General features: G+C 42.5%; 1 protein-coding gene across 1 annotated transcript; it reads left to right on the top strand.

The window, feature by feature from the left end:
• Nucleotides 1–7368: 7368 nt before the first annotated feature.
• Nucleotides 7369–24833, top strand: LOC138775707 (actin filament-associated protein 1-like 1; the record flags this gene model as incomplete). Its single annotated transcript, XM_069956011.1, has 11 exons — nt 7369–7380; nt 7951–8033; nt 8941–9053; nt 9138–9266; nt 10563–10640; nt 13305–13493; nt 13764–13862; nt 17906–18117; nt 18719–18898; nt 19319–19399; nt 24687–24833. Coding segments are annotated over exons 1-11 (1323 nt in total), but the record flags the coding sequence as incomplete, so codon positions are not given.
• Between the last annotated feature and the right edge of the window lie 282 nt (nt 24834–25115).

Here is a 25115-nt window from a genome sequence, read left to right as displayed (position 1 = left end):
TCTCCTAAAGCTGCCATTTCAGGCTGGGGCTAAGGAGGTAAATCCCATCCTAATTAGGATATTCCATACCTTGTTGAATCTTTCCTCCTCCTAGACACTATACATATTATTCCATACATGTCCTTACCTTTTTCTGTCTCCTTCCCACAGTTTCTGAGCCTGCTGATTTGTGCTGAAGACACAGAAAACAGTAAATGTTTAATGTGTCTTCCCCTCATCCCCCCCTCCCTTCCGGACAGCTCATGTAAACAGTGTCCCTCGATGTCTGTATCTGCACCATTTCTGCTCCTGGGAAAGAGAGTAATCATTAAGGTTCCACAAGAAACTTGACCTAAGGCCCTATTACACAAAAGCGATTATTGTCCGTGTTTTGGCCAATATCGGCCGTTGTACAAACGATAATTGTTTTGTGTAATAGAAGACAATAGAAGACAACAATCAGCCAACATGTCGATGCCGATTTTGCTGATCATTGTTTTTAACATGTTGAAACATCAAAGATCTAGATAGCAGCGATATTGCTGCCGTCGCTCCATGCAATAATAGCATCGGCAACAGACCACTGCTATCTTCTGTGGGGCTGCCCAGAGACGATCCAGTGATCACCGGCCCAGCCCCCCCCCCCCCCCCCCCACCCACACACACACACACACTCTCCCCACAGCCCCCTGGCTCTTACCGGCTTCGCTGCCAGGAACAGGGAACGAGGAGCAAGCAAGAGCTGACATGACAGGTCGGTGTTGGCTTGCTCCTCTGAATCGCCCCTTGTAATAGGTGCTTTAGATTAAAGGTAATGTACCATCAGAAAATGACTTATTACTTAAATATAGCTTTTATGTTAAATATATTTTTAAAGAATATTTTCTAAAGAATTTTTCCAGATTTTTCTATGTATATAATAAAACATCCTGATATTTTGCAGTTTTTATTTTAACTAATGGAGCTAAAAATAAGCAGAGACTTTTTGGTTGTTTCTGTGGTGAGAAGAGAGAGCTGCTGTAAGGTGATCTGTACAGCATTAGTTACAGCGTCAGGTGATACACAGGCTTAGGTTAGAGGAGACAACAGCAGGTCCCTGTGGAATGACCTCTTTTAAAAGGCTAGTAATGTTTTCACATGCATCTCAAGGGACAGCCTCTTTTATTCTCGTCTATGTCCATGAGTCTTGCTGTAATTCATGTCACTAAATGCTGTTAAAAACAGCTCAGGCAAGATGCCAGCCCCCATAACAATGTACAAAAATGTAAAATAGAAAAAAAATTACAGTCATAAACTAGAAACAGATTAGAATAAAAAAACAACTTTTATTATTTTAACTCTAAATCAGTAAAAAAAATTAGGTGACACATTACAGCATTACTGCATTACAGATTGCATAATTGCATGACGGATTACATAATTATTAGTAGTGATGAGCGAATATTGTTTTCGATCAATAGATATTCGATCGAATAGTGAGATATTCGAATATTCGATATTCGTCCCATTCGATAATATTCGATAAGCGTTCAAATCCCCCAGCTTCCGCTTTTTAACCCTCCAATGGTCAAATAGATGTTTTTCACTAATCGAATACTTGTTTCCCATAGACTTTAAGGGGATCGATATCTCACTATTCGCTCATCACTAATAATTAGCAATCAGGAACACTGTTTACATGAACCGTGCCTTGGAAGGGAGAGTGAAAGATAGAAAGACAAAGAGAACCGCTCTTATACAGTTTTCTGTGTCTCAGAAATCTCAGAACTAGGGGAAAGGAGACATAAGGTAAGTCCATGTATGGAATTATTTTTGTTAGTCCTCTAGGAGGGGGATAATTCAGCATGTATTTTACCTGAGTAGAATACCTCTTTAAGGGCCCATTCACATGTACAAATAGCAGATTAATGTTGGAGATTTGAAATTGCAGATTATGCTGCAGATATCAATGTAACTAAATAGTTGAACACAGCATTAATATGCTGCAGGCCCTATACATGTGAATGGACCCTAAGGGTGTTTTCACTGGGATCACTTTGTATACAGTTTCCCACTACATGGTCTTCTTAAATTTGCTCAGTAGATGAAGATTAAACAATATGTAGCCAGTCACAGCACAGCAGTATAGCAGATTTCAGGTCACAGGTCACATTGTTGGAGAATATTAATTTAGAATTGATGGGCAGGGCCTGCCTATCTTGTGGTCAAGTGGAACTGAGTTAAAGTGAAAACTAACAGCAGGTTAGAAGAATCTAACCCGCTGTTACATTTCCATAGGGCAGGAAGAATGTTGGTTTTTTTTTACCTTTGTCTGCAGCGCCATTTTCCTGCAATCCTATGTCTTATTACTATTTTCATTTTGCGGTTTCAGCACTGGGGCCAGTACAATAGCCCTTGGTGCACTGATCACCCCACAAACCTCTTCATGAATATTCAGATGGCACTCTGAAGTGACATCATTCCAGCCGTATTAATATTCCATAAGGAGGAGTGGGTCGATCACGATGCACAAGTGCTGTAGTCCCACCCCCAAACACAGGATTGCAAGAAAACAGTGCTGAAGATAGAGTAAGGAAACCAACTGCCTGATCCTCTTTTTCCCGTCAACATTTATCTACAGAGGAAGAATTGTGAGGCCACCATGCACATTAGATGATTGTCCTATCGTGCCTAAATTGGTAATTATCTTGTGTGTTGGTCCAGCTTTAATGGTCAAAACTTGTGAGGGAGCTGGTGTAAGGATTGTGTTTTGGTGGTTGTTGTTTTTTATGACCTCGAAAATGTAAGAGCCTTACATTCTAATAATTTGTAAGAGCAATAATATTCTCAGCTTACAAGTGGTAAAACCATATTGTAACATTGAAACAAAAACGATTGTGAATACAAATGGAGGAAACTGGACTTTGAAGAAAGCAGTGTAAGGAAGTAATCACGTGGCCTGCACAGCAGGAATACAAGACTGCATACTCACTATATTCACAGAAAGAATGAAGGAATAAAAGAAAGACTGGCTGATACACAATTCTGAGAAATCTGGGGGGGAAGTGGAAATAGGAGGAATAAAAGAGGGAGTGGTATGGGAAAGAAAAGAGGCGTTCAGCAAATCCCTAGGACTCTCTACAGGTGTCTGCCTCCACTCAATGGCTGACGTGCTTATTGATTTTTGAGGCTCTCTTGGTCCTATTTTCTGGTTTCCCAGCATGTGTTTCTTTGATCTCATAGATTGTACATGAGGAGAGTCCCTTCTTAATTATCAAGCTCCATCACTGTAATGGCTGAAGTCTGATAACAAAATAGGATCTGTCAATGTGGTATTTTTCCATCATTTATCAGAGTCAAGCAATTGTTTCCAGTAAATATAGCTTGCTATATGATTTCTATGATACTGACCCTTCTAACCACACAAAGTGATGCTTATTTGTGTGATCTTATCCTAAAATAAGAATCATACATGAAAATGTTGATGTGTCTTTGGAAGGTGAGGTGAAATATACTATCTTAGAATACTATTCCAAGTACAACCAGTACAGTTGGGTTGACGGTACACAATTCTTTACAGTGAACCAGTATAGTGGGGACAGTACACAATTCTTTACAGTGAACCAGTACAGTAGAGATGGTACACAATTCTTTACAACATGGAGAGAAAGGAACTGCTACACATCACACCTATGGCTGACACTAATGCCACTAGGCTACATTTAAAACCCAACGCCAGGATGTTGGTATATAATTTGATCAAACCATATTGCCCCATGAATCCACACTGTGTCGGTCAGCGACCACTAACCCGCAAAGTGTGCACAAACAGGGAAGGAATGTGCAGCAGCTCCTTTCTCTCCATGTCATATTTTATTTTTCTCCCTTTTCTGAGCAGTTGGCATTACCCTTCGTAAGACCCACATGACCCAAATTAGCAGGATACTCCTGTGCTCACATGTCAGTACCTCCTATCTTTCCCATTCTATCTGCAGCAATAATGGTGAGTACAAGAGCATATTCACACTTGTATTGTTTGGCAGCAGCTTTCTCTGCTGGTGGTGCCAACTGGGTTTTGAGGGGGCACTTTGGGTTTGGTCCTGTGACATTGGGGTTGCAGGGCCATTCCATGGCCTCCTTTCCCTGTTTGCGCACGCTTTGCGGGGTTAGCGGTTGCTGACTGACACAGTGTGGAGTTAGTGTAGGGACCCATGTGAATTAGGAGACCGGCACATGGTACATGGGGCAATATGGTTTGATCAAATTTTATACCAATATCCTGGCTTTGGTTTTTAAACAGAGGTGTAGCGTAGCTAGGCTCTCCTGCACCCGAGAAAAAGATTCAATTTGCCCCCCTCCCCGTGTTCACAGTAATATATATATATATATATATATATATATATATATATATATATATATAAATATATATATATATATTTTTTTTTTTATTTTATTATTATTTTTTTTTTATGAAGTTTAAATGAGCGATTGTTTAGATGAGTGATTTGCTCATCTCTACTGGCAGCACTAGTGTGGTGTTCACAATTTTGGATACATAATGTCATATTTACTGTGCACCTGGAATAAAGAATTATTATCAGGCAGCTCTGAACTCAATCAGCATTTTTTAAAGTACTTCCATTTTTCCCATTTAAAATTTGGTCCCTAAGTACCTTAACGGAGGCACCGTTGTCTCCGCTCCCTACTGTCTGTACCTGAGGAGGTGCTGTTGTCTCCGCTCCCTGCTGTCTGTACCTGTGAATTAGGAGGCGAAGCTTCCTGATCTTTCTCCAGTGTGACACCCAGTGTAATGTGATTCTATGATGCCGTCTTCTAATGCACAGGTACGCTCAGCAATAGAGTTGATCCAACCTTGGGAAATACTAAGTTCGATTAAATTCGAACATTCGTGACGTCTCCCCTGCCTTCCTGAAAAATACTAGTGACTGCCTATCCGCTCTCTCTAACACTATGACCTCTCTGTTTCTCAAACTTAATCTCTCTAAAACTGAACTTCTTGTATTTCCTCCCTCTAACAAACCTAAACCCGACATCTCCCTCTCAGTCTGTGGTACTAGCATCACTCCTGTGCATCAAGCTCGATGTCTGGGGGTTATGCTAGACTCTGACCTATCCTTCACTCCCTATATCCAAGCTCTTACACGCTCCTGTCATCTCCATCTCAAAAACATCTCCAGAATCCGCCCATTCCTCACCACTGACACCGCTCAGACTCTGACTGTCGCCCTGATCCATTCCCGTCTTGACTACTGTAACTCCCTACTAATCGGTCTTCCTTTCTCTAAGCTCTCCCCTCTCCAGTCTATCCTAAACGCAGCAGCCAGGCTCATCTTCCTCTCCAGCCGCTATACCGATGTCTCTCCTCTGTGCCAGTCACTGCACTGGTTACCCATCAAATCCAGAATCCACTTCAAGCTCCTCACCCTCACCCATAAAGCTCTCCACAACTCTGCCCCTCCATACATCTCCTCCCTCATCTCCACCTACCATCCTTCCCGTGCTCTGCGCTCTGCAAATGATCTAACCTTAACATCCTCCATAATCAGAACCTCTCATTCCCGCCTCCAAGACTTCTCTCGTGCTGCACCAATTTTCTTGAATGCCTTACCCAAACACATCAGACTAATACCCAATACCCACAATTTCAAGCGTGCCCTGAAGACTCATCTCTTCAGGCTCGCTTATAACGTTCCCTAAACTGTTTCCCCTGCTCTATTTCTCTGACTGTTCCTGCACTTTATATGTTTACCTGCATCAGACATTGGCGTTGTTACTGGCTCATCCTGTAATTCTAATTATGTACAATGGCTGGACCATGGACAAATAAAGCACTTATGCCTGGTGTCTATGAAAATTAGTCTGTAAGCTCCAACGAGCAGGTCTCGTCTATACTCTGTATTTGTATTTTTTGTTATTTTATTAACTATGTAATTATTTATTCCAATTTAACTGCGTATTATGTACCTCTGTACTGTATGCATAGAAAAAAAGCGCTGCGGAATCTGTTGGCGCTATACAAATAAATTTATTATTATTATTATTATTATTCACGAACCTGCCGCATTTGATTCCCGATGCCCTCCCAGTCCGTGGGGAAGGAGACATCCCGGGGACTGCCTGGAATTCCGGGAATTTTCGAGTTCAATCGAACCTAGGATTTCCCGAGGTTCAATCAACTCTATTTAGCAGCGGAGACAAGAGCAGCAATACCTCCAGTAAGGTATTCTGTCACCAAATTCAAATAGAAATCATTAGAAAAATGACTCTTGTATCATAGTCACTGTATATACAGATACAGGGGCTTTATAGATTGGCGTAGGGAACCTTGGCTCTCCAGCTGTTGCAAAACTACAACTCCCATCATACATGGACAGCTAAAACTTTGGCTTTCAAGACATGATGGGAGTTGTACTTCTGCAACAGCTGGAGAGCCAAGGTTCCCTACCCCTGCAGATAGTAGGTAAGGTTTATATAAATATGATATATATTTGGAGAGGGCAGTTATTAAGGGGTTAAGTATAGGATAATGTACAATCAGACCAGACCCCTAGATAGACATTGGACACTTTTTTGTGTGTCTCCCCCCATCCCAGACTGGCGTCACCCTGTACACCCCTGTCCTCCTCCCCACTCCACACTAGGCACCCTTCACCCTCCTCCCCAGACTGGGCACCCTTTACCCCCTTTCCCAAACTGGGCACCCTTCACCCTCCTCCCCAGACTGGGCACTCATCACCCTCCTCCCCCTGATTGTCTTCCCCTTTCCACACACCTGTATTTCTTCCTCCTCTATAGTGCAGTGTACATACAGGACCTGCAGTGACATCATATTCACATGTCAAGGTACTTCACCATCTACACAGTAACTTTGCTGTACTGTCTCCTGGCTGCTGTTTAGCCCTGATTTGCACAAAATCTCGGTAAAAACGCAGTGATTTTGCACAATTATAGCTAAACAGCAGCCAGGAGACAATACAGTATGGGAAATAACCTCTTTTGATCGAGTAAAAATCGTCCCCTGCCTCCCACACTGACAGAAGGCAGGAGGCTTCCAGCTGCCTCATCCACTGTGATCATTCTCTCTCTGCTCCCTGTGATGGCTGCCCCTCCTGCCCCCCACCCTCGCTACGCCCCTGTTTTAAATGTAGCCAAGTGGCATTAGTGTCAGCCATAGGTGTGATGTGCAGCAACCCCTTTCTCTCCATGTCATATTATACACAATTCTTTAACAGTAAACCATTACAGTAGAGATGGTACACAATTCTTTACAGTGAACCATTACAGTGGGATGGTACACATCTCTTTACAGTGAACCAGTACAGTACATCTCTTTACAGTAAATGCTTTACAACTAGTGCTGCTTGTGAAATCCTTGTGGTTGGTTTCAAAATGTCTGTAAAGGTAAGTGCAGGCACAAATGTGACAGCTTAGAGATTTATCATTGTCACCTTTTGGTGCAGCATGTTCACCACTGGTATTTGTAGTTGATGATAACATTTTAACATAGATACTGCAGAAATAAAACATTGCTAGAGGTAGAAATGTGCAGAGAGTTCCCACTTTGTACCTGGACTGTGTGAGCTGTCTGCCTTCTGCCTTGTTATTTCTCATATTAATACCTTCAACCTTGATGTTCTGCCATTGTAAACACCCGAGATAAAGCTTTTATCCATGCATGCCTTAGTATTTCTTCTCTATTACTCTCATTGTTCACATTCCAACTGCCTCTTCAAACGCCTAAGATAGGTGAAGGCCTTGTGAGTGCTCTTCATATTCCTTTTATACTGTGACACTTAACACTGAAAAAAGAACCTTTCAAAGTTTGTAGAAGGCTGTTTCTAGTAAACCTTAAGATGTCTGCAAGTATATATTGTACAAAAGTTTTAACCTTGGAATACGTATATTTTATATGTTGTATGATATTTCTATTATTACTATTTACTATTTGTATTCTTACTATCTATTTAACAGAAAGAACCTGATAGTTCTGACATGTTTGTTTTCATCTCCAATAGAATTCTGGAGCAAAATGTCTTGTGTTGTGATATTCCTCTGTTAGTCTTTTTGTTAAGGGAATGTGTCATCAGAAAATGACTTATTGTTTAAATAATGTTTTTTACGTTAAACATATTTTTTTAAGGATTTTTGGTGACATTTTTTAAAATTTTCTATATTCTATCCATATTATAAATTAATCCTGATATCTTGGAGTTTTAATTCTCACCACTGGGGCTAAAACTAAGACTTCATGTTCTGTATGTAGTGATAAGAGGAGGCTGCTGTAAAGTGATCTGTATAGCATTACAGCATCATGTGACATAGGTAGTTAGTATTAATAAAAGACAACAGTAACTCCCTGTGGAATGACAGTGCACCAGATGATGTTTTACATTTAACTCAAGGTAACAGACTTTGATTATTGTCTATTGCCTTTGTCATGAGTCTTGCTGTAAAGCGTGTCACTAAATGCTGTTAAAAACAGCCCAGGCAATATGGCAGCCCTCATAACAATGTACAAACAGTGAAATAAATAAAAATTAAAGTCAGAAAATAAAAATAGGCTAGAATAAAAGAACAAGTTTTAGTACGTGATTCTAATCAGTAAAAGAAAATTTTGGTGACATATTCTCTTTAAAGGGGTCTGTCTCATCCTATTGACAAAGAGAATAACAACTTATACATTTCCATAGGGAATGACTTTTTCCAAGTAAGGCTATGCTCACACACAGTGTTTTTGTCAATTTTGTCGATCATAATATGTCCCAAAAACTGATGTTTTACAGCTCACAAATATGACCATCGTTTTAATATTGAGATCCAGAAAAAAAAACACCTAGTAGTTTCTGGTATAATATATTAGGAAAACACATTTTTGACAAACTTATTTGCACCTCTACCATTGATTCCAATGAGAGATGCACCTTAAAACATGCATTTTTAAAAAGATATTTTGCTTTTTAGAACTGCTCCCAACAGCTATGTTATTGCTGTAACAATTGCTATGCCATGCCATGGAAAAGAAAATTGCCGGAGGCCTCAACTTACTTGGTTATTGTACTTTTGTGTTTTCCTTGGTATATCTTACTTCATGTTATGGGATTAATAATTTATCTGCAATTTCTAATATAGTGATCTGTATGTGTATATTTTTATCTCAGTTCTTGACCAGCTGTTGCCAGAATTGAACGTACTACTGAAGCTTCTAGACCATGAATTCCTGAGCGCCACCACAAGAGAGAAACAAAGTGCAGTATGTAATATCCTGCGCCAGCTGCAGCCACCTCCTGGTAGGAACCATTTGCTACTGATGTGACTAATGTTCTGTTATCTTCCTATTTGCAAACTGTACTTGATAGTTATACAATTGACTAATATTATAAAATAATATTCAGGATCCTGTTTTGTCATGTCTAATATTCGTCACTTAATCAATATCATATCAAGACAACACAGACATATACTATGGTATCCAGTGAAGCTACAAGTATCCTCTGCCATTCCTATGGGTAAATTGTACTCCCACAAGGGGCCCCCTATAGACACCAATCTGTTATCAAAAAAGATATTTTGATATTTACCACAAGCAAAATATATTTAGCCAACTTTTACCTTACAGAGGACCTGTCACCACTCCTAGCCTGTCCATTTTAGCAAATACACGCAATGCCCATAAAATAACAATTCTGAATAACCTTTTTTTATAGCCATGTCGTGCTGTTTCACTGTTGTCCCTAGTGAAAGTATAAGACTCAGTAACTAAGAGGGTGTTACTAACCATGAGGGTGTCACTACACTGTGTAACACTATCCAATCAGAAATCCAGCAAAGAAAAAAGGTGCTGTGGCACTCACTAAATTGATGCAACAAGTGTTTATTCTATTAGCATAGTCATGGATACAAACATTCAGCAACTTTTTTCTTTGCTGGAAGTCATGAGGAAATATTTGTGAGTGCAAAGCACCACCAGAGATGCCCAGACAATATACAGCTTGAGGCCGGGTTCACACTATGTATGACACCAGCCATTCTGTGACACAGCCGGCCAGGATTCCATAGTAATTAATGTCATAGGTATCCAATCAGAGCTGACAGTGCCAGAGTGTGTAGCAACACGCCTCCGATAACAGTTGGTTAATTTAGCCATAGATTTCTAGTAAGAAAAACAGAGCAACGACACAGCACAGAACTATAAGAAAAGTATTCAACAAGTAAAAGTAAGTACAAGTATTTACTGAAGCACAGGTCAGGAGTGGTGACAGGCTCTCTTTAAAGCAAATCTGTCTGCAACTTTTTGCAGAAGATATAACTTTCATTTCAATCCGTCGCTCCAGCGCTGAGCTATAAGCTTTAGCAGTTTTATGCAAATTAGGACATAAAGAACATGGATGTTCCCTTCCTCAATGCACATATGATGCAGCTCTGTATAAGCAGTAGTTTCGTCTACCAAGTAGAAGCCTGCAGAGATTTTGGACAAAGGGGGGGGATAGAGATACGCTGTCCCCTGATGGAAATGCATGTAACTTTTCCATTTGTATTTTAGCTCATAGTTTGTATTAATTCCTACATTTCTTCCCTGTCTTTAGGGGATGATATTGAGTACATGAACACAGCAGCATATCACAATGGCACCAGCTTTGTGGAGTCCCTCTTTGAGGAGTTTGGTACGTCATAGTAATAATGTTCGCTATAGCGATCGTTTGAGAACGTTTATCGTTAGCCGTTGATTGGCGAAAAATCGCTTTGTGGAATAGCACCCTAAGTTATAATAAGCACAAGTTTCATCAAGCAGATGAGAGACAGGCATGTTACTGGTTTAGGAAGAAAGTAGCTAAATATTCTTTAAGCTTGTACAATCTGATGGGCATTGCATTTTTTTATTTCAATTGTGTTTTAATTGTTTTTAATAAAAGGCAAATAAAAGTGTAAGAGAGTACAAAAAAAATTAAAGGGAACCTGTCAGCACAGACACTGCCAGACTTGCGGCAGCAGCGACTTCTAATCTGAAAGTTTGGGAATCCTTTGTAGCGTACTATGTGTGACGGAAGTGCATTTCCATCATGTCCAGCAGCGCTTGTACCCTTTAAACATGTATACCTGTAAGATGCAAATAAATTAGTGGAAAAGAAACACAAAATACAATGTGATTCCAAACATTGATATGTTTGATACATGATATTTTAATAATGTTGATGCCCAAAGAAATGAAAATTTTAGTTCAGGTTGCCCTTCTGGACTGGACTGTGACTGGAGCTTTGCTTAGGGTAAAGAATGATCTTTTAGGCTGGGTTCACACACAGTATATTTCAGGCAGTATTTGGTCCTCATGTCAGGTCCTCATGGCAACCAAAACCAGGAGTGGATTGAAAACACAGAAAGGCTCTGTTCACACAATGTTGAAAGTGAGTGGATGGCCGCCATATAACAGTAAATAAAGGCCATTATTTCAATACAATGGCTGTTGTTTTAAAATAACAGCAAATATTTGCCATTAAACAACGGCCATCCACTTAATTACAACATTGTGTGAAAAGAGCCTTTCTGTGTTTTCAATCCACTCCTGGTTTTGGTTGCCATGAGGACCTGACATGAGGACCAAATACTGCCTGAAATATACTGTGTGTGAACCCAGCCTTAATCTGAAGCAGTTGAGTCAATGAGGTGTGGCCTAAAGTCTCCGACCCCAAGGCCTGTGACATCTCTCCTTTCTTCCCCCTCACCTTCCTTGTCATTAGGAACGCCCCCAGGATTTCTCTTATTTATTGCTTATTAAACAGTGCCATGCCTCATTGACTCGGCTGCTGCAGAGTAAAAGAAAATGTTTTACCCTTACTAAGGCACCGTGAACATTTTAAAAGACACAACTGGGAAGATCTTAGGGTCCTATTCCACGGAGCGATAATCGGTCTGATTCGGCCGATTATCGCTCCGTGGAATAGAGACAACGATCAGCCGATGATCGTGTCATCGATTAATCATTCATTTAGGTTCAAACCTAAAATCATCGGGCACCGACCGCGCATCGCTCCGTGGAATAGTGATGCGTGGCAGGCGACCGAAGATTTCACAAGCACCATGGTTTACCTAAGCATGTTGCAGGTCTTCTCTTGCGCTCCTTCTTCCTCCCAGTCCTGTACACAGCAGCACCTTCGTCGTGGCCTGTCTTAGCTGACATACCGCTCAGCCAATCACTAGCCAGAACCGCTGCAGTCAGTGATTGGCTGAGCAGTCTGTCAGCTCAGACAGGCCACACCGAAGCTACTGCTGCGCGCAGTACCGTGAGGAAGAAGGAGCGCAGGAGACCTGCAACATGTTTATGTGAAGTATGGTGTTTCTAACAAGGGCTGCAAGGACATTGGTAACGATGTTCCTGCAGCCTTCGCTAAACGATTATTAGGCCGTGTGATCGGCACAGTAAACGAGCGCCGATCTAGCAGATCGGCACTCGTTTACATTATTGATTGGGCCCCAATCGGCCAGTGGAATAGGACCCTTACTCTCATGCCAGCGGTTTGGGGGTTGGGTTGGTGGATACAGTTTCACTTTAAAGCATAGAACTAACCTAAAAATGTAACCATCAAGCCAAAAACATTTTAACTATCATTAAAAAGTGGCAAGAAACTTTTTCCATACACAGATTTACATCTCTGACTCTATAAACAACTGCATAGATGAATGGGATGCTATTTTTATGCAGAAACTTTGCAATCCATGCAGAATTATTTTCATGTGAAAATAGTCTGCTTCTAAACTCTTGTAGTATGCATGAAAAAAAATAGTATCCTATTGTTTTCAGTGGGAATCTATGCTGTAGTGCAGGTAACTCAAATATTTCCAACATGGATTTATGTGTGCATGTGCACAAACAAAAAAAAGGAGTGTTCTCAAATCCTCATCCAAGTCCACAGCGCAACTATTCCTTCCCAAGGAAAAGTCTGACATCTGAATGTTGCACTACTACTATTTTTACACTGAAATGTCAACTAAAATGCCTTTCTTACACCCTATTACTGCAGTTTGGCACTGGCGGAAACAATGTATCTGTATACAGAGCCAGTTAGTTGGTTTACAGTCAGACCACCCTAAAACACAAGCATCATTATCGTCATTGTGTGTGAGTCACTCTTAGTTAAATCTTCATGACAACCTCGCTACTTTGTCTTTTGCTAAATTTAAGAGATACAGAACACTTGTGTATGGGAAACTCTTCTTTACAACGTGCGTAGTTCCTCATTATTGGACACATATAACTGCATTACTGGAAAGTATGTGTTTTGGATGTTTAGCTCTATAATGGAAATGTTGATGACTTGCGATTCCTTTTAAAGACTGTGACCTGCAAGAATTACGAGACATGCAGGATGATTACAGAGAAATAGAAGGTCAATCCTCTCCACCCCCACCTGCACCCTGTATTCCTCCACCACCATTACCCACTACCCCACCACCAGAAGATTATTACGAAGAAGCAGTGCCACTAGGACCAGGAAAGTCCACAGAGTATATTACCTCTCGCAGTAAGTGCTTTCAATCTTCTCTATGCACATCTACCTGCTATATTTAAGTCTGTTTGATGCCAATAGTTTCATTCAATTTGACCCCTGATCTTTGGTCCAAAGATCACCCCCCTTATTTTTTCAATTTAAGCTTCTTTAACATGTTGCAAAGTTGCATTTAACATTATAGTTAAAAAAAAAAGCCTACTGCATTGTTATATCAAGCGGGCCTGGTGTAATTGTGTTATTATTCTAGTGATCATATGTGGTTTATCTTCCTGTTTTTTACAGATAGCTCTAGTCCTCCAAATTCCATAGAAGACGGATATTACGAAGAAGCAGATAATAACTATCCCCTGACACAGATCAATGGAGAACAGAAACACTCCTGTAAGCAGTAACTTTGCATTGTGTATTAATCTATACATAAAAAGAGGATAACAAGTAATATTATGGTGTTGTGGGCTCAAACAACCTAACTGTAGGGCTGTTTTTTTAGCCAAAAAACACAAAAAGGTGCAAATCTTTCTATTATAATTTTTCTCTGTGCTGATCTCACTGGGTTTTGCTAAAAAGACTGATCAAAATACTAAATATAATCCCGACCAAAGACTGTGAGGTGAAGCACAAGTTCTCAAAAGCAAGTGATTTATCCCTCAGTTTAGCACAGTGGGCAGTAGCGTATAAATCAATTCTCTTTGCCTCTTTGTTGAACTCTGAAGTGTTTGCACTATTAATATCTGAACTTGTAGAATAGATCTGCCGGCAGCTGAAGAGATCAGATGGGGAAGTTTTCTAGATCCCCAGTTGCATCTATAGAGTTTAGGTTTAATCCAATCAAATTGGGTACAAAGGATACACCAAATGAGTAGTTGCCAAGTGTTCCACTGTCTTCCAAAATGTTTGTATGTAAGTGCAATGAAATAGACAATAATCAAGGTCTGATCAAAACTTTTGACATGTCTGTGCCTTAAATATCAGTACTGTAATTCTGATGGTACATTCACTTTTTGCCTATGGATAGAATGGCGCCAGTGCGGGGCAGGCAGTGCCGTGGTCCTTTTTCCTGTTAGAATCAATGGAGTTTTAAAAAAAGACTGCGGCACCGGCTTCCCCGCGCTAGCACAACTCTATCCATATGCAAAACTCAAAGCATATGTACTGATGGTACATTTGCTTTAAATTCAGATAATGTCATCTAGTACAGTGATTTTCAACCTTTTTTTGAGCCACACACTTTTTATACTTAAAAAATCCCGGGGCACACCACCAACCAAAATGGCACAAAATGACACTAAAACAGTACATATTATACATATAGTTAATAATATAGATTCTAAATGTATTTATACTAGTGTGAAACCTGGGCCTGTTTTCTTCTCCCCCCTTGTGCTTCTCTCCTGTGATTCTCTCCACCATACTTCTCCCCCCTACTTCTCTCCTGTGCTTCTCTCCCCCGTGCTTCTCTCCCCCCGTGCTTCTCTCCCCTGTTTCTCCCCCATCCCCAGGTTTCTCTCCCCCATTGTTTTCTCCTGTTTCACAGGGACACCATAGTTTGGGGAACTTTCCCCGCGGCACACCTGACCATGTGTCACGGCACACTAGTGTGCCACGGCACACTGGTTGAAAATCACTGATCTAGTACACATGTTAACCCATACCTTTGGTGGTGCATCAATGCATTAGAAAGACACAGCACAATAAATTCCAAAAATATAGGACCATAAAGAAATTTGTGAAGAACTACCACAACAAATACATAAAGAATTAGTTATTTCAATTAGTGCCAGATGTACATTAAATGGCACCAGCAGATCTATTACCACTGAACATTATCCATGCCCAATCAAGCCCTTTGACTAATCGAGCCCTTTGGCTAATGGGGTCTATCAGGTTTTCCGCATAATGTCCAGCATTTGGCTAGAAAAAATAACATAGCATGTTGTGCTATTGTATCTAATTTTTGACACAACTTTTAATGAAGCCTCCAACATAAGAAAAACCCAGCCTTATCAATATATAATATAGATGTGAACCCAGCCCTATCAACATCTAACATAGATGTGAACCCAGCCTTATTAATATCTTACATAGATGTGAACCTAGCCTTATTTAAAACTGAACTTCTTGTATTTCCTCCCTCTAACAAACCTAAACCCAACATCTCCCTCTCAGTCTGTGGTACTAGAATCACTCCTGTGCATCAAGCTCGATGTCTGGGGGTTATGGTAGACTACGATCTATCCTTCACTCCCTATATCCAAGCTCTTACACGCTCCTGTCATCTTCATCTCAAAAACATCTCCAGAATCCATCCATTTCTCACCGCTGACACTGCTCAGACTCTGACTGTCGCCCTAATCCATTCCCGTCTTGACTACTGTAACTCCCTACTAATCGGTCTTCCTTTCTCTAAGCTCTCCTATCTCCAGTCTATCCTGAACGCAGCAGCCAGGCTCATCTTCCTCTCCAGCCGCTATACCGACATCTCCCCTCTGTGCCAGTCACTGCACTGGTTACCCATTAAATATAGAACACAGTTCAAACTCCTCACCCTCACCCATAAAGCTCTCCACAACTCTGCCCCTCCATACATCTCCTCCCTCATCTCCACCTACCATCCTTCCTGTGCTCTGCGTTCTGCTAATGACCTTACACTAACCTCTTCTTTGATCAGAACTTCTCATTCCTGCCTACAAGACTTCTCTCGTGCTGCAGCAGTTCTCTGGAACTCTTTACCCAAAGACCTCAGACTTATTTCCAACATCCCCAGTTTTAAGCGTGCCCTGAAGACCCATCTCTTCAGGCGCGCTTATAACATTTCGTAATCTCGTCTCCCTTTGCTATCCCCTCTCTATAACTTCTTTGGTGCTAGTTACACTGTCCTTGTCATCTGAGCTTAGAAAATGGCTTGTGACTGGCTTGCCCAGTCACCTATAAGCACTTAGAGATTCCACGTACAATGACTGGAACATTGACAAATAAAGCACTTGTTGCCTCTCGTGTAACTCCCAGTCATCCTAGCCTGTAAGCTCTTGAGAGCAGGTCACTAATTTGGTATTGTAATTTATTCATTGTATAATTTAATATATAACCTGTAATGTATTTATATATTTAAATAAGCGCTGCGGAATCTGTTGGCGCTATACAAATAAATATTATTATTATTATTATTATTATTATTATTATTATTATTATTATTATTATTATCTAAAAAGAGAATATTCTATAGAGCACATACAGTCCACTACAGATTAGGGCTGGTGCAGAACTTGGATGTACAATTGCTCTGATTCCCCCTAGTGGTAACAACTGGTTTAGCAGGAGCACAAATATTTATCTGACTCTTAACATGTTTATCTTACTCTTACATAAGGACACATACTTTTGCATGATGATAGTAATTAATTCCATAATTTATGCCACCAGTTTTCAACATACTAAATTTTAAAATATAAACATTTTTCCATACCAGATCTGAGGTTGTATGGAACAGCTGGCCATGGTACATAACCAGCACCACAATGTCCAGTCATAGGAATACTGTCTAGCTGCCATCTCACAGGATAAGATGCCAGAGTCAGTGAGGGCCCAGAAAGAGCCTAATGTAGATGCTGGTGGAAATCTGCAACAAAATGCTGTTAGGAGGAGCAGATATAAGACAATAGTTTTACACCAAGACCTGCAGTTGAGTTGCATGGGCTTCCTGAAGAACCTTTTAATAGCCCGTGTGATTGCTGGACCTGGACGTGTCCATTGTGGAAGTGTTGGTGGACTAGAGGTAAAGTGGTTTGTCCACTCTGAGGCACATTTTGGTCAGTGTTTGTAGCCAAAATCAGTAGTGGAACAACAGAGAAAAACTATGATGGAAATATTTGCACAGTTTCTGTTTTTTCGACCCTTTTGGTTGAAAAAATATTGTGTGAACATAGCATACAAATGCTGGGCTGATAGCCATAATGGGCTTGTCCATTGTAAAAGTGTCCAAGGAATGGAGGCTGTAGAGTGGCAAGCTGAATGAGGAAAAGTGCATGCCACCTAAAAGGCATAAGGAGCCTCTTCTACCTAACAACTAGGGATGAGCAAACCGTCAGACTTTTGGTCTGACGGCATCTTCGCTCAATTACTATGCCTGCGATCCCGGGTGCATAGTTGCGCTCCCGGGAATCTGCGGGCAGGATCTAACAGGGAATTCAAGATAAATTCCCTGGATTTCCAGGGAATGTATCTTGAATTCCCGGGAAGATCCCGGCCGCAGATTCCCGGGAGCACAACTATGCACCCAGGATCGCAGGCATCGCACTGGAGTGAGCGGCTTTCGGACCGAAAGTCTGAAAGTTCCGCTCATCTCTACTAACAACCATGGCTCAAAAACCTTGCAAAACTACTCACATGTTGTGTTATAAAACCATTTCTTGTATTCTTATATTTAGATAATGAATCTGATGGGCTCAGCAGTTCCTATGAGTCTTACGATGAGGAAGATGAAGAGGGTAAAGCTCAGCGTCAAATGCACCAGTGGCCTTCACAGGAAGCCTCCTTGCATCTGGTTAAAGACAGCAGAATCTGCGCTTTTCTACTACGGAAGAAACGTTTTGGCCAGTGGGCCAAGCAGCTTACACTCATAAGAGACAACAAGCTATTGGTAAGAGCAATGGAGACTTCTACTTGTGCTTGCACATTACAGTCCTGGAGTCAAGAAGGACTAAAACAGAGACTGATATTGTAAGAGTAGGAAGGAAGGAAGGAGGATATACTCTATTACATCCCTCAGTATCAAAATATTGTGGCAGCCAGAAAGGATTTCCTGTATCCACATTTTACTGGCCACTTTCATGGAAATAACATATAACTAAGAGATAGTGAGCTAGTCGTGTTGGGAAGGTCAGTGAACAGCCCTGGTTACTGTACAGGCCCATAGCTGAGAACATCTACTATAATTTGTGGTGTCAGTGATTCTGAGCAGAACCCAATAAATCAAAGTCACTATTTGCATTGGCTAAAAGCTCCTACAATAGAAATGAGTCAGTAACACATGCAGTGTATTTAAAGGGGCTGTACAGCTTAACGCAAAGCTTCCAGGTTTTAGACAGTAAAAACATAATATACAGTATATTAACATTTGGTCCTGGGCAACCTAACAGGCCACCACTATGGTCAGAAGCAGAAAATTAACAAGAATTCTCAATAGTTTTAGTTTCATTATATGTCCTTATACTGCCTTTCTGGAATGTTTCTGCCAACAGTGTTACAAGAGCTCCAAAGACCAGCATCCTCACTTGGAGATGCCCTTGCCCCTGTGTGGTGTTACATATGTTCCCAAGGACGGGAAACGTAAGAAGCATGAGCTACGATTCTGTCTACCGAATTCTGAGCTGCTTGTCTTGGCGGTTCAGAGTCGGGAGCAGGCTGAAGAATGGATGAGGGTAATGGCACTGATATACATTGTTTGTAGACAAAGAAATACAGTACAAATATCCAAATACCTAAAAATATACAAAAATATATCAATGTAAAAAATATAAATTGCCAGTAAATATGATAAAAACTTGAGACTTTAATAGCATGCTACTTCTAAGCCATTCGTTGGGGAGCAGTATAAGCTATGTGATTTACAATATGGAAAGAAAACATTCAGTATGACTTGAATTTTATTCTTTTAAATCCTAACTTATTCTGGGCTTAGTCCAGTGGGCAGTCTTACTCAATGACTGATATCCCTCACTGTATGATATAGTTGCTGGACTTCTAAGCCCAGAATGAGCAAAGATTTAAAAGTATAACATTTAAATTAAACTCAGTGTTTTCCCTCCAAACTATATATATGTACTTCTGTCTGTATGTAGGTCATCCGAGAGGCCAGCAGTCCAAACATAATGCAGCCATTGGCATCCCCAGCGCTGAGGCATAAATTAGACCTGGACAAGGTGAGATATCCACTTTTATCTCTTCCATCCTCATACCCAGGGTCGGACTGGGCCACCGGGGAGCCGGGGGATCCCCCGGTGGGCCCCACCCCCTCCTCCCTCTTGCAGGGCCCTTCCCCTAAGCCAGAGAGGGGCCTCCCGTTTGGAAGCTGCCTTATATCGGGAGCTCAAGGGGCCCCCTGCTGGCTCCCACACTGCTGGGTGAGTTAACCACCGTATCAGGGCCCGTTCTCTCTGTAATCATGGGCCCTCCCCTCCCCCTGCTCACCTGGCTCCTTACATCAGCTCCGGGCCTCAGCGCTGCCCTCTTCCTGCCTGTCACAAGATGCCAAGAGCAGCAGCAGCAGGGCCTCCTCCATCCCCCTCCCCTCTGCAATCATGTGACTCTCTCCTGTTGCTGTGTGCAGTCGGTGCACAGGAGATGGGGAGAGGCTGCAGGCTGCCTGGGCCTGGCAGGGAGAAGATGGAGACAAGAAGACTGAAGCCTCCTGCCCTGCTGAACATGTGAGTGTTTGTGTATATACTTGTCTATCTGTCATCAGTGTGTGTCTGTACATGTGTCATGTGTTTATGCATGTGAGTGATATATATGTGTGTTTTCTATCATGTATATAGTGTATATTATGTAATGTAGTTCTATAGATGGTTTATATGTGTAATCTGCATGCTTTTGTATCTGTGTATCCATGTTGGTGAGTCTGTGTGTGTTAGTATGATTAGATGTATATATGTAAGGTGTGTTGTGTCTGCATGTTTGTGTATGTCTGCAGTATGTCTATTTGTGTATATATGTATACAGTGTGTATGGCTGCAGTATGTCTATTTGCGTATATATGTATACAGTATGTGTGTCTGCAGTATGTCTATTTGTGTATATATGTATACCGTATGTATGTCTGCAGTATGTCTGTGTATATATGTATACAGTGTGTGGCTGCAGTATGTCTATTTGTGTATATATGTATACTGTATGTATGTGATGAGAAGTTCACACTTTGGAGGCCCAGTTATGCAGGAGATCCGTGAGGCTTGGGCTCTGATCAGCTGAGGATTCTCACATCACAGATGATAGGTGTTGTAGTTGATATAACAGTAAGACTTTAATCAATGGATGACGTGTTTCATCAGATGAGATCATCAGATATATTGAGGATTCCCTTAGAAACACATTATCCATTGATTTGTCTTACTCCTACGTCTACTACAACACCTATCATCTGTGATGTGAGAATCCTGACTCAGCTGATCAGCGCCCAAGCGTCACGGATCTCCTGCACAACTGGGACCTCCAGAGTGTGAACTTCTTCTCAACTATTGTACTGACTCAAAAATAAAGATATAAGCAGCAGACACAGACACAAGTGGGATAATGCCCCCCTCACCAAACTGCACCCCCTCTGGAGCAGCAGTATCAGTGATAGGTAGGATTATGCCCCCCTCACCAAACTGCACCCCCTCTGGAGCAGCAGTATCAGTGATAGGTAGGATTATGCACCCCTCATCTGACTGCACCCCTCCGGAGCAGCAGTATCAGTGATAGGTAGGATTATGCACCCCTCATCTGACTGCACCCCTCCGGAGCAGCAGTATCAGTGATAGGTAGGATTATGCACCCCTCATCTGACTGCACCCCTCCGGAGCAGCAGTATCAGTGATAGGTAGGATTATGCCCCCCCTCACCAGACTGCACCCCCTCCGGAGCAGCAGTATCAGTGATAGGTAGGATTATGCCCCCCCTCACCAGACTGCACCCCCTCCGGAGCAGCAGTATCAGTGATAGGTAGGATTATGCCCCCCCTCACCAGACTGCACCCCCTCCGGAGCAGTAGTATCAGTGATAGGTAGGATTATGCCTCCCCTCATCTGACTGCACCCCCTCCGGAGCAGCAGTATCAGTGATAGGTAGGATTATGCCCCCTCACCAGACTGCACCCCCTCCGGAGCAGTAGTATCAGTGATAGGTAGGATTATGCCTCCCCTCATCTGACTGCACCCCCTCCGGAGCAGCAGCAGCAGTATCAGTGACAGGTAGGATTATGCCCCCCTCATCTGACTGCACCCCCTCCGGAGCAGCATCAGTATCAGTGACAGGTAGGATTATGCCCCCCCTCATCTGACTGCACCCCCTCCGGAGCAGCAGTATCAGTGATAGGTAGGATAATGCCCCCCTCACCAGACTGCACCCCCTCCGGAGCAGCAGTATCAGTGATAGGTAGGATAATGCCCCCCTCACCAGACTGCACCCCCTCTGGAGCAGTAGTATCAGTGACAGGTAGGATAATACCCCCTCACCAGACTGCACCCCCTCCGGAGCAGTAGTAGTATCAGTGATAGGTAGGATAATACCCCCTCACCAGACTGCGCCCCCTCCAGAGCAGCAGTATCAGTGATAGGTAGGATAATACCCCCTCACCAGACTGCACCCCCTCCTGAGCAGCAGCAGTATCAGTGACAGGTAGGATTATGCCCCCCTCACCAGACTGCACCCCCTCCGGAGCAGCAGTATCAGTGATAGGTAGGATAATGCCCCCCTCACCAGACTGCACCCCCTCCGGAGCAGTAGTATCAGTGACAGGTAGGATTATGCCCCCTCATCTGACTGCACCCCCTCCGGAGCAGTAGTATCAGTGATAGGTAGGATTATGCCCCCTCACCAGACTGCACCCCCTCCGGAGCAGCAGTATCAGTGATAGGTAGGATAATACCCCCTCACCAGACTGCACCCCCTCCTGAGCAGCAGCAGTATCAGTGACAGGTAGGATTATGCCCCCCTCACCAGACTGCACCTTCTCTGGAGTAGCAGTAGTAGTATCAGTGATAGGTAGCATTATGCACCCCTCATCTGACTGCACCCCTCCGGAGCAGCAGTATCAGTGACAGGTAGGATAATACCCCCTCACCAGACTGCACCCCCTCTGGAGCAGCAGCAGAGGCAGCACTAAAGTAGTAAAAATTATTGTGACTTTATTCACACTCTCTAGCGCGATGTTTCGTTTTAGCTCTGAGTAAGGCAAAACATTGCACAAGACGGAGTGAATAAAGTCACAAGATTTTTGACTACTTTGGTGCTGTCTTCGCAGCTGAATTATTGTACCAAGTCTCCTGGTTCTGTTGAAAGGGCTGCAAGCGGCATCAAGGTGTATAAACCACCGCTAAAGTGACTGGCGGTATTGGGCTTGTAGCATGACCGCCCAAGGTGAGCAGCAAGTTTAGCCACTTGCACACATTTGTTCTGCAGTAATAAGCTATGTGCGCCGCATGGTGTTCTCTCACTTCTACTAGTAGATGTATAAAATGGCAGATTACATTTTAAAGCCAGGTTTACACACTGACCACTGATGTGCCTTTCATGATGGTCCTTTAAAGTCTTATTCTAGCCCAACACCTTATGGTGAGGCTAGAATAAACCGTCATGGGTCTCCTCTGCTGGAGATTGTAATAGAGGAGCAGACTAGATAGTCATTTTTTCCTTCATCTTCTGAGGCTGTGTTCACACATGACATTTTTTATGTGTTTTTACAGCAATATTGTTGGAATTTCATTAAAGTTTCTACATAAATGGTGCAGTTTTACCACAACTGCATAAATCAGTAACGACTGTATAAGTGACTGGCAGTGCACTAGCATTGCTGGTCACATACACAGCTCTATGCAAAGTCTCTGTACTAACGTGAAAGGTTTGGCGCTGATTATGTCTTTATATATTGGGTGGGCCCCAAGAATCAATTTCCCTGGTGGGCCCAATGTACCCCAGTCCGACACTGCTCATACCTGCCAGCAGTTCTCATTTATGGTTTACAGAGAGGTGCAGTTATCCTGTAAATAGTCTCAAAAGGAACATATTAGAGAGACATAAAATGTACACATTCTTAAGGCCCTATTACACGGAGCAATTATCGTCCGTTACGGACGATAATCGACCTATGTAATAGAACACAACGATCAGCCAACATGAACGATGTCGGCTGATCGTTGCAGTCGTTTGTCTTTCAACATGTTCAAAGACAAACGACTAATAAAGCAACGATCCGCTGCCGTCGCTCCATGGAACAAGAGCAGCAGCAGCAAACCGCTGCTATCTGCTATGGGTTGCTCGGACGATCAAGCAATCACCCGGGCAGCTCCCCAGCACCTCTCCGCGGCCCCCCAGCTCTAACCCGCTCATAGCCCCCGCATGTAAAATAAAGGCTTTATTTTAGAAAGCCATGGGCTATGTTCACACAACATCAAAAAAAAAAGAGAAAAGGCTGTCGCTTTTTTTAATTTAATTAAAGACTCACAAAAAAGGCCAATCAGTTCACCTACACTAGAATAATGTATCAACAGCCGTCACTGACAGGTGACCAAACAGCCAAATGACGAACATTTTAAATGGAGCAGAACAAACTTTGTGTGAACATAACCATACACTGCAGCTATATTAAGGGTTGAATTATTAAGACTAGAGCTTTAAGTGATTTCCAGTTATATGCAAACTGTATCAAACTATTAACTGTGATAAGAATTCGGTTTACCATATATAGCTTTTCCATCACTGAATGCCAACAATTTAAAATCTGCAAGCAATGATGTTGCATTAGTTACATTATACAATGATTGCCTTATCCCCTGCGATCCTTAGAGTGGCTCCCAGCTCCTTGTTTTGAATGGAGCTATGGGTTGGCACATGACCTTCAGCAATATTCATACTCTAGAAGGCCACAGAAGAGAGACGGGTACAGCACCCTGTGGATAGGGAACAAATACGTTTTGACTGGAAAACCCCTTTAAACTTGAATAGGTTGTCCAGGATTATGAAAAAAATGCCTAGGAGCAGGAGATGGGAGGGGAAATTAAAAAAAAAACACTCATATTCACCCATCTGCTTTCTCCTGGTCTATATGGTTGCTGCTTAGGGAGAAGATTGGTCTTTATAAAAGAAGAGTGACCTTACTGTAAAGCTGCTCACCTCTAGTCTTTATAAATGCCAGATTAGCCGATGTGCTAAGTGGACCAGTCCATGAACAGATTGATCCCTGATTTTCCCCAGCACTGCACACTGCCTGCACTTACAACATAGTAAGATGTCCGTCAGATAGTGTATCCAGCTTATTGATGGACAGGAATCTTAGGTGCAGGGGTCCTGCCATCTCCTGCTTGCCTGCTACAAGATTCAACAGTCAACAACAAAAGCAGATGAGAATAGCAATGTGTGTGGTGTGTCCTGCTGACTGATATGTGTAGTGAGAGTGCTAGATGTATTGTCAATAGTATATGTCCAATGTATTTATAATTTTACAATTTCTAGAATACCAGCCCTTTCTTCCGGGTGCCTTGCTTAGTCTGGCCTCTCCCCATTGACCTGTCTGGCACGGGTGACCCCGCCAAGAGTATTACTCCCGCCAGCTTAGCTCAATGGTTCACCAAAGCACGCAAGCTCCCTCACCACGTCAAGGTGAAGGCACCATGAGGGAGCCCCTCCGTCCTAGCCCGATTACCCATCCCAACCCTTAATTTACCTGTCCTTTGCTAACGCGGCCCTCCCGGCACCCTACCCAGCCCAGGCCCGACCCAGCCCCCTAACGCGGACCCTCCCGGTACCCTTCCCAGCCCAGGCCCGTGCCAGTCTTCTTCTTCCTCCTCTTCTTTTACTTCTTCTGTTTCTCTTCTTCTACTCTTCTTTCCAGCCCAGGGCTGCTCCAGCCCCCTAAAACTGACCCCCTCAGCGCCCTTCCCA

The sequence above is a fragment of the Dendropsophus ebraccatus genome, unplaced genomic scaffold, assembly GCF_027789765.1.
Source record: "Dendropsophus ebraccatus isolate aDenEbr1 unplaced genomic scaffold, aDenEbr1.pat pat_scaffold_1950_ctg1, whole genome shotgun sequence".
Taxonomy (NCBI): Eukaryota; Metazoa; Chordata; class Amphibia; order Anura; family Hylidae; genus Dendropsophus; species Dendropsophus ebraccatus.
Note: the sequence above shows the minus strand (reverse complement) of the source record. Positions and strands in the feature narration are given on the sequence as shown.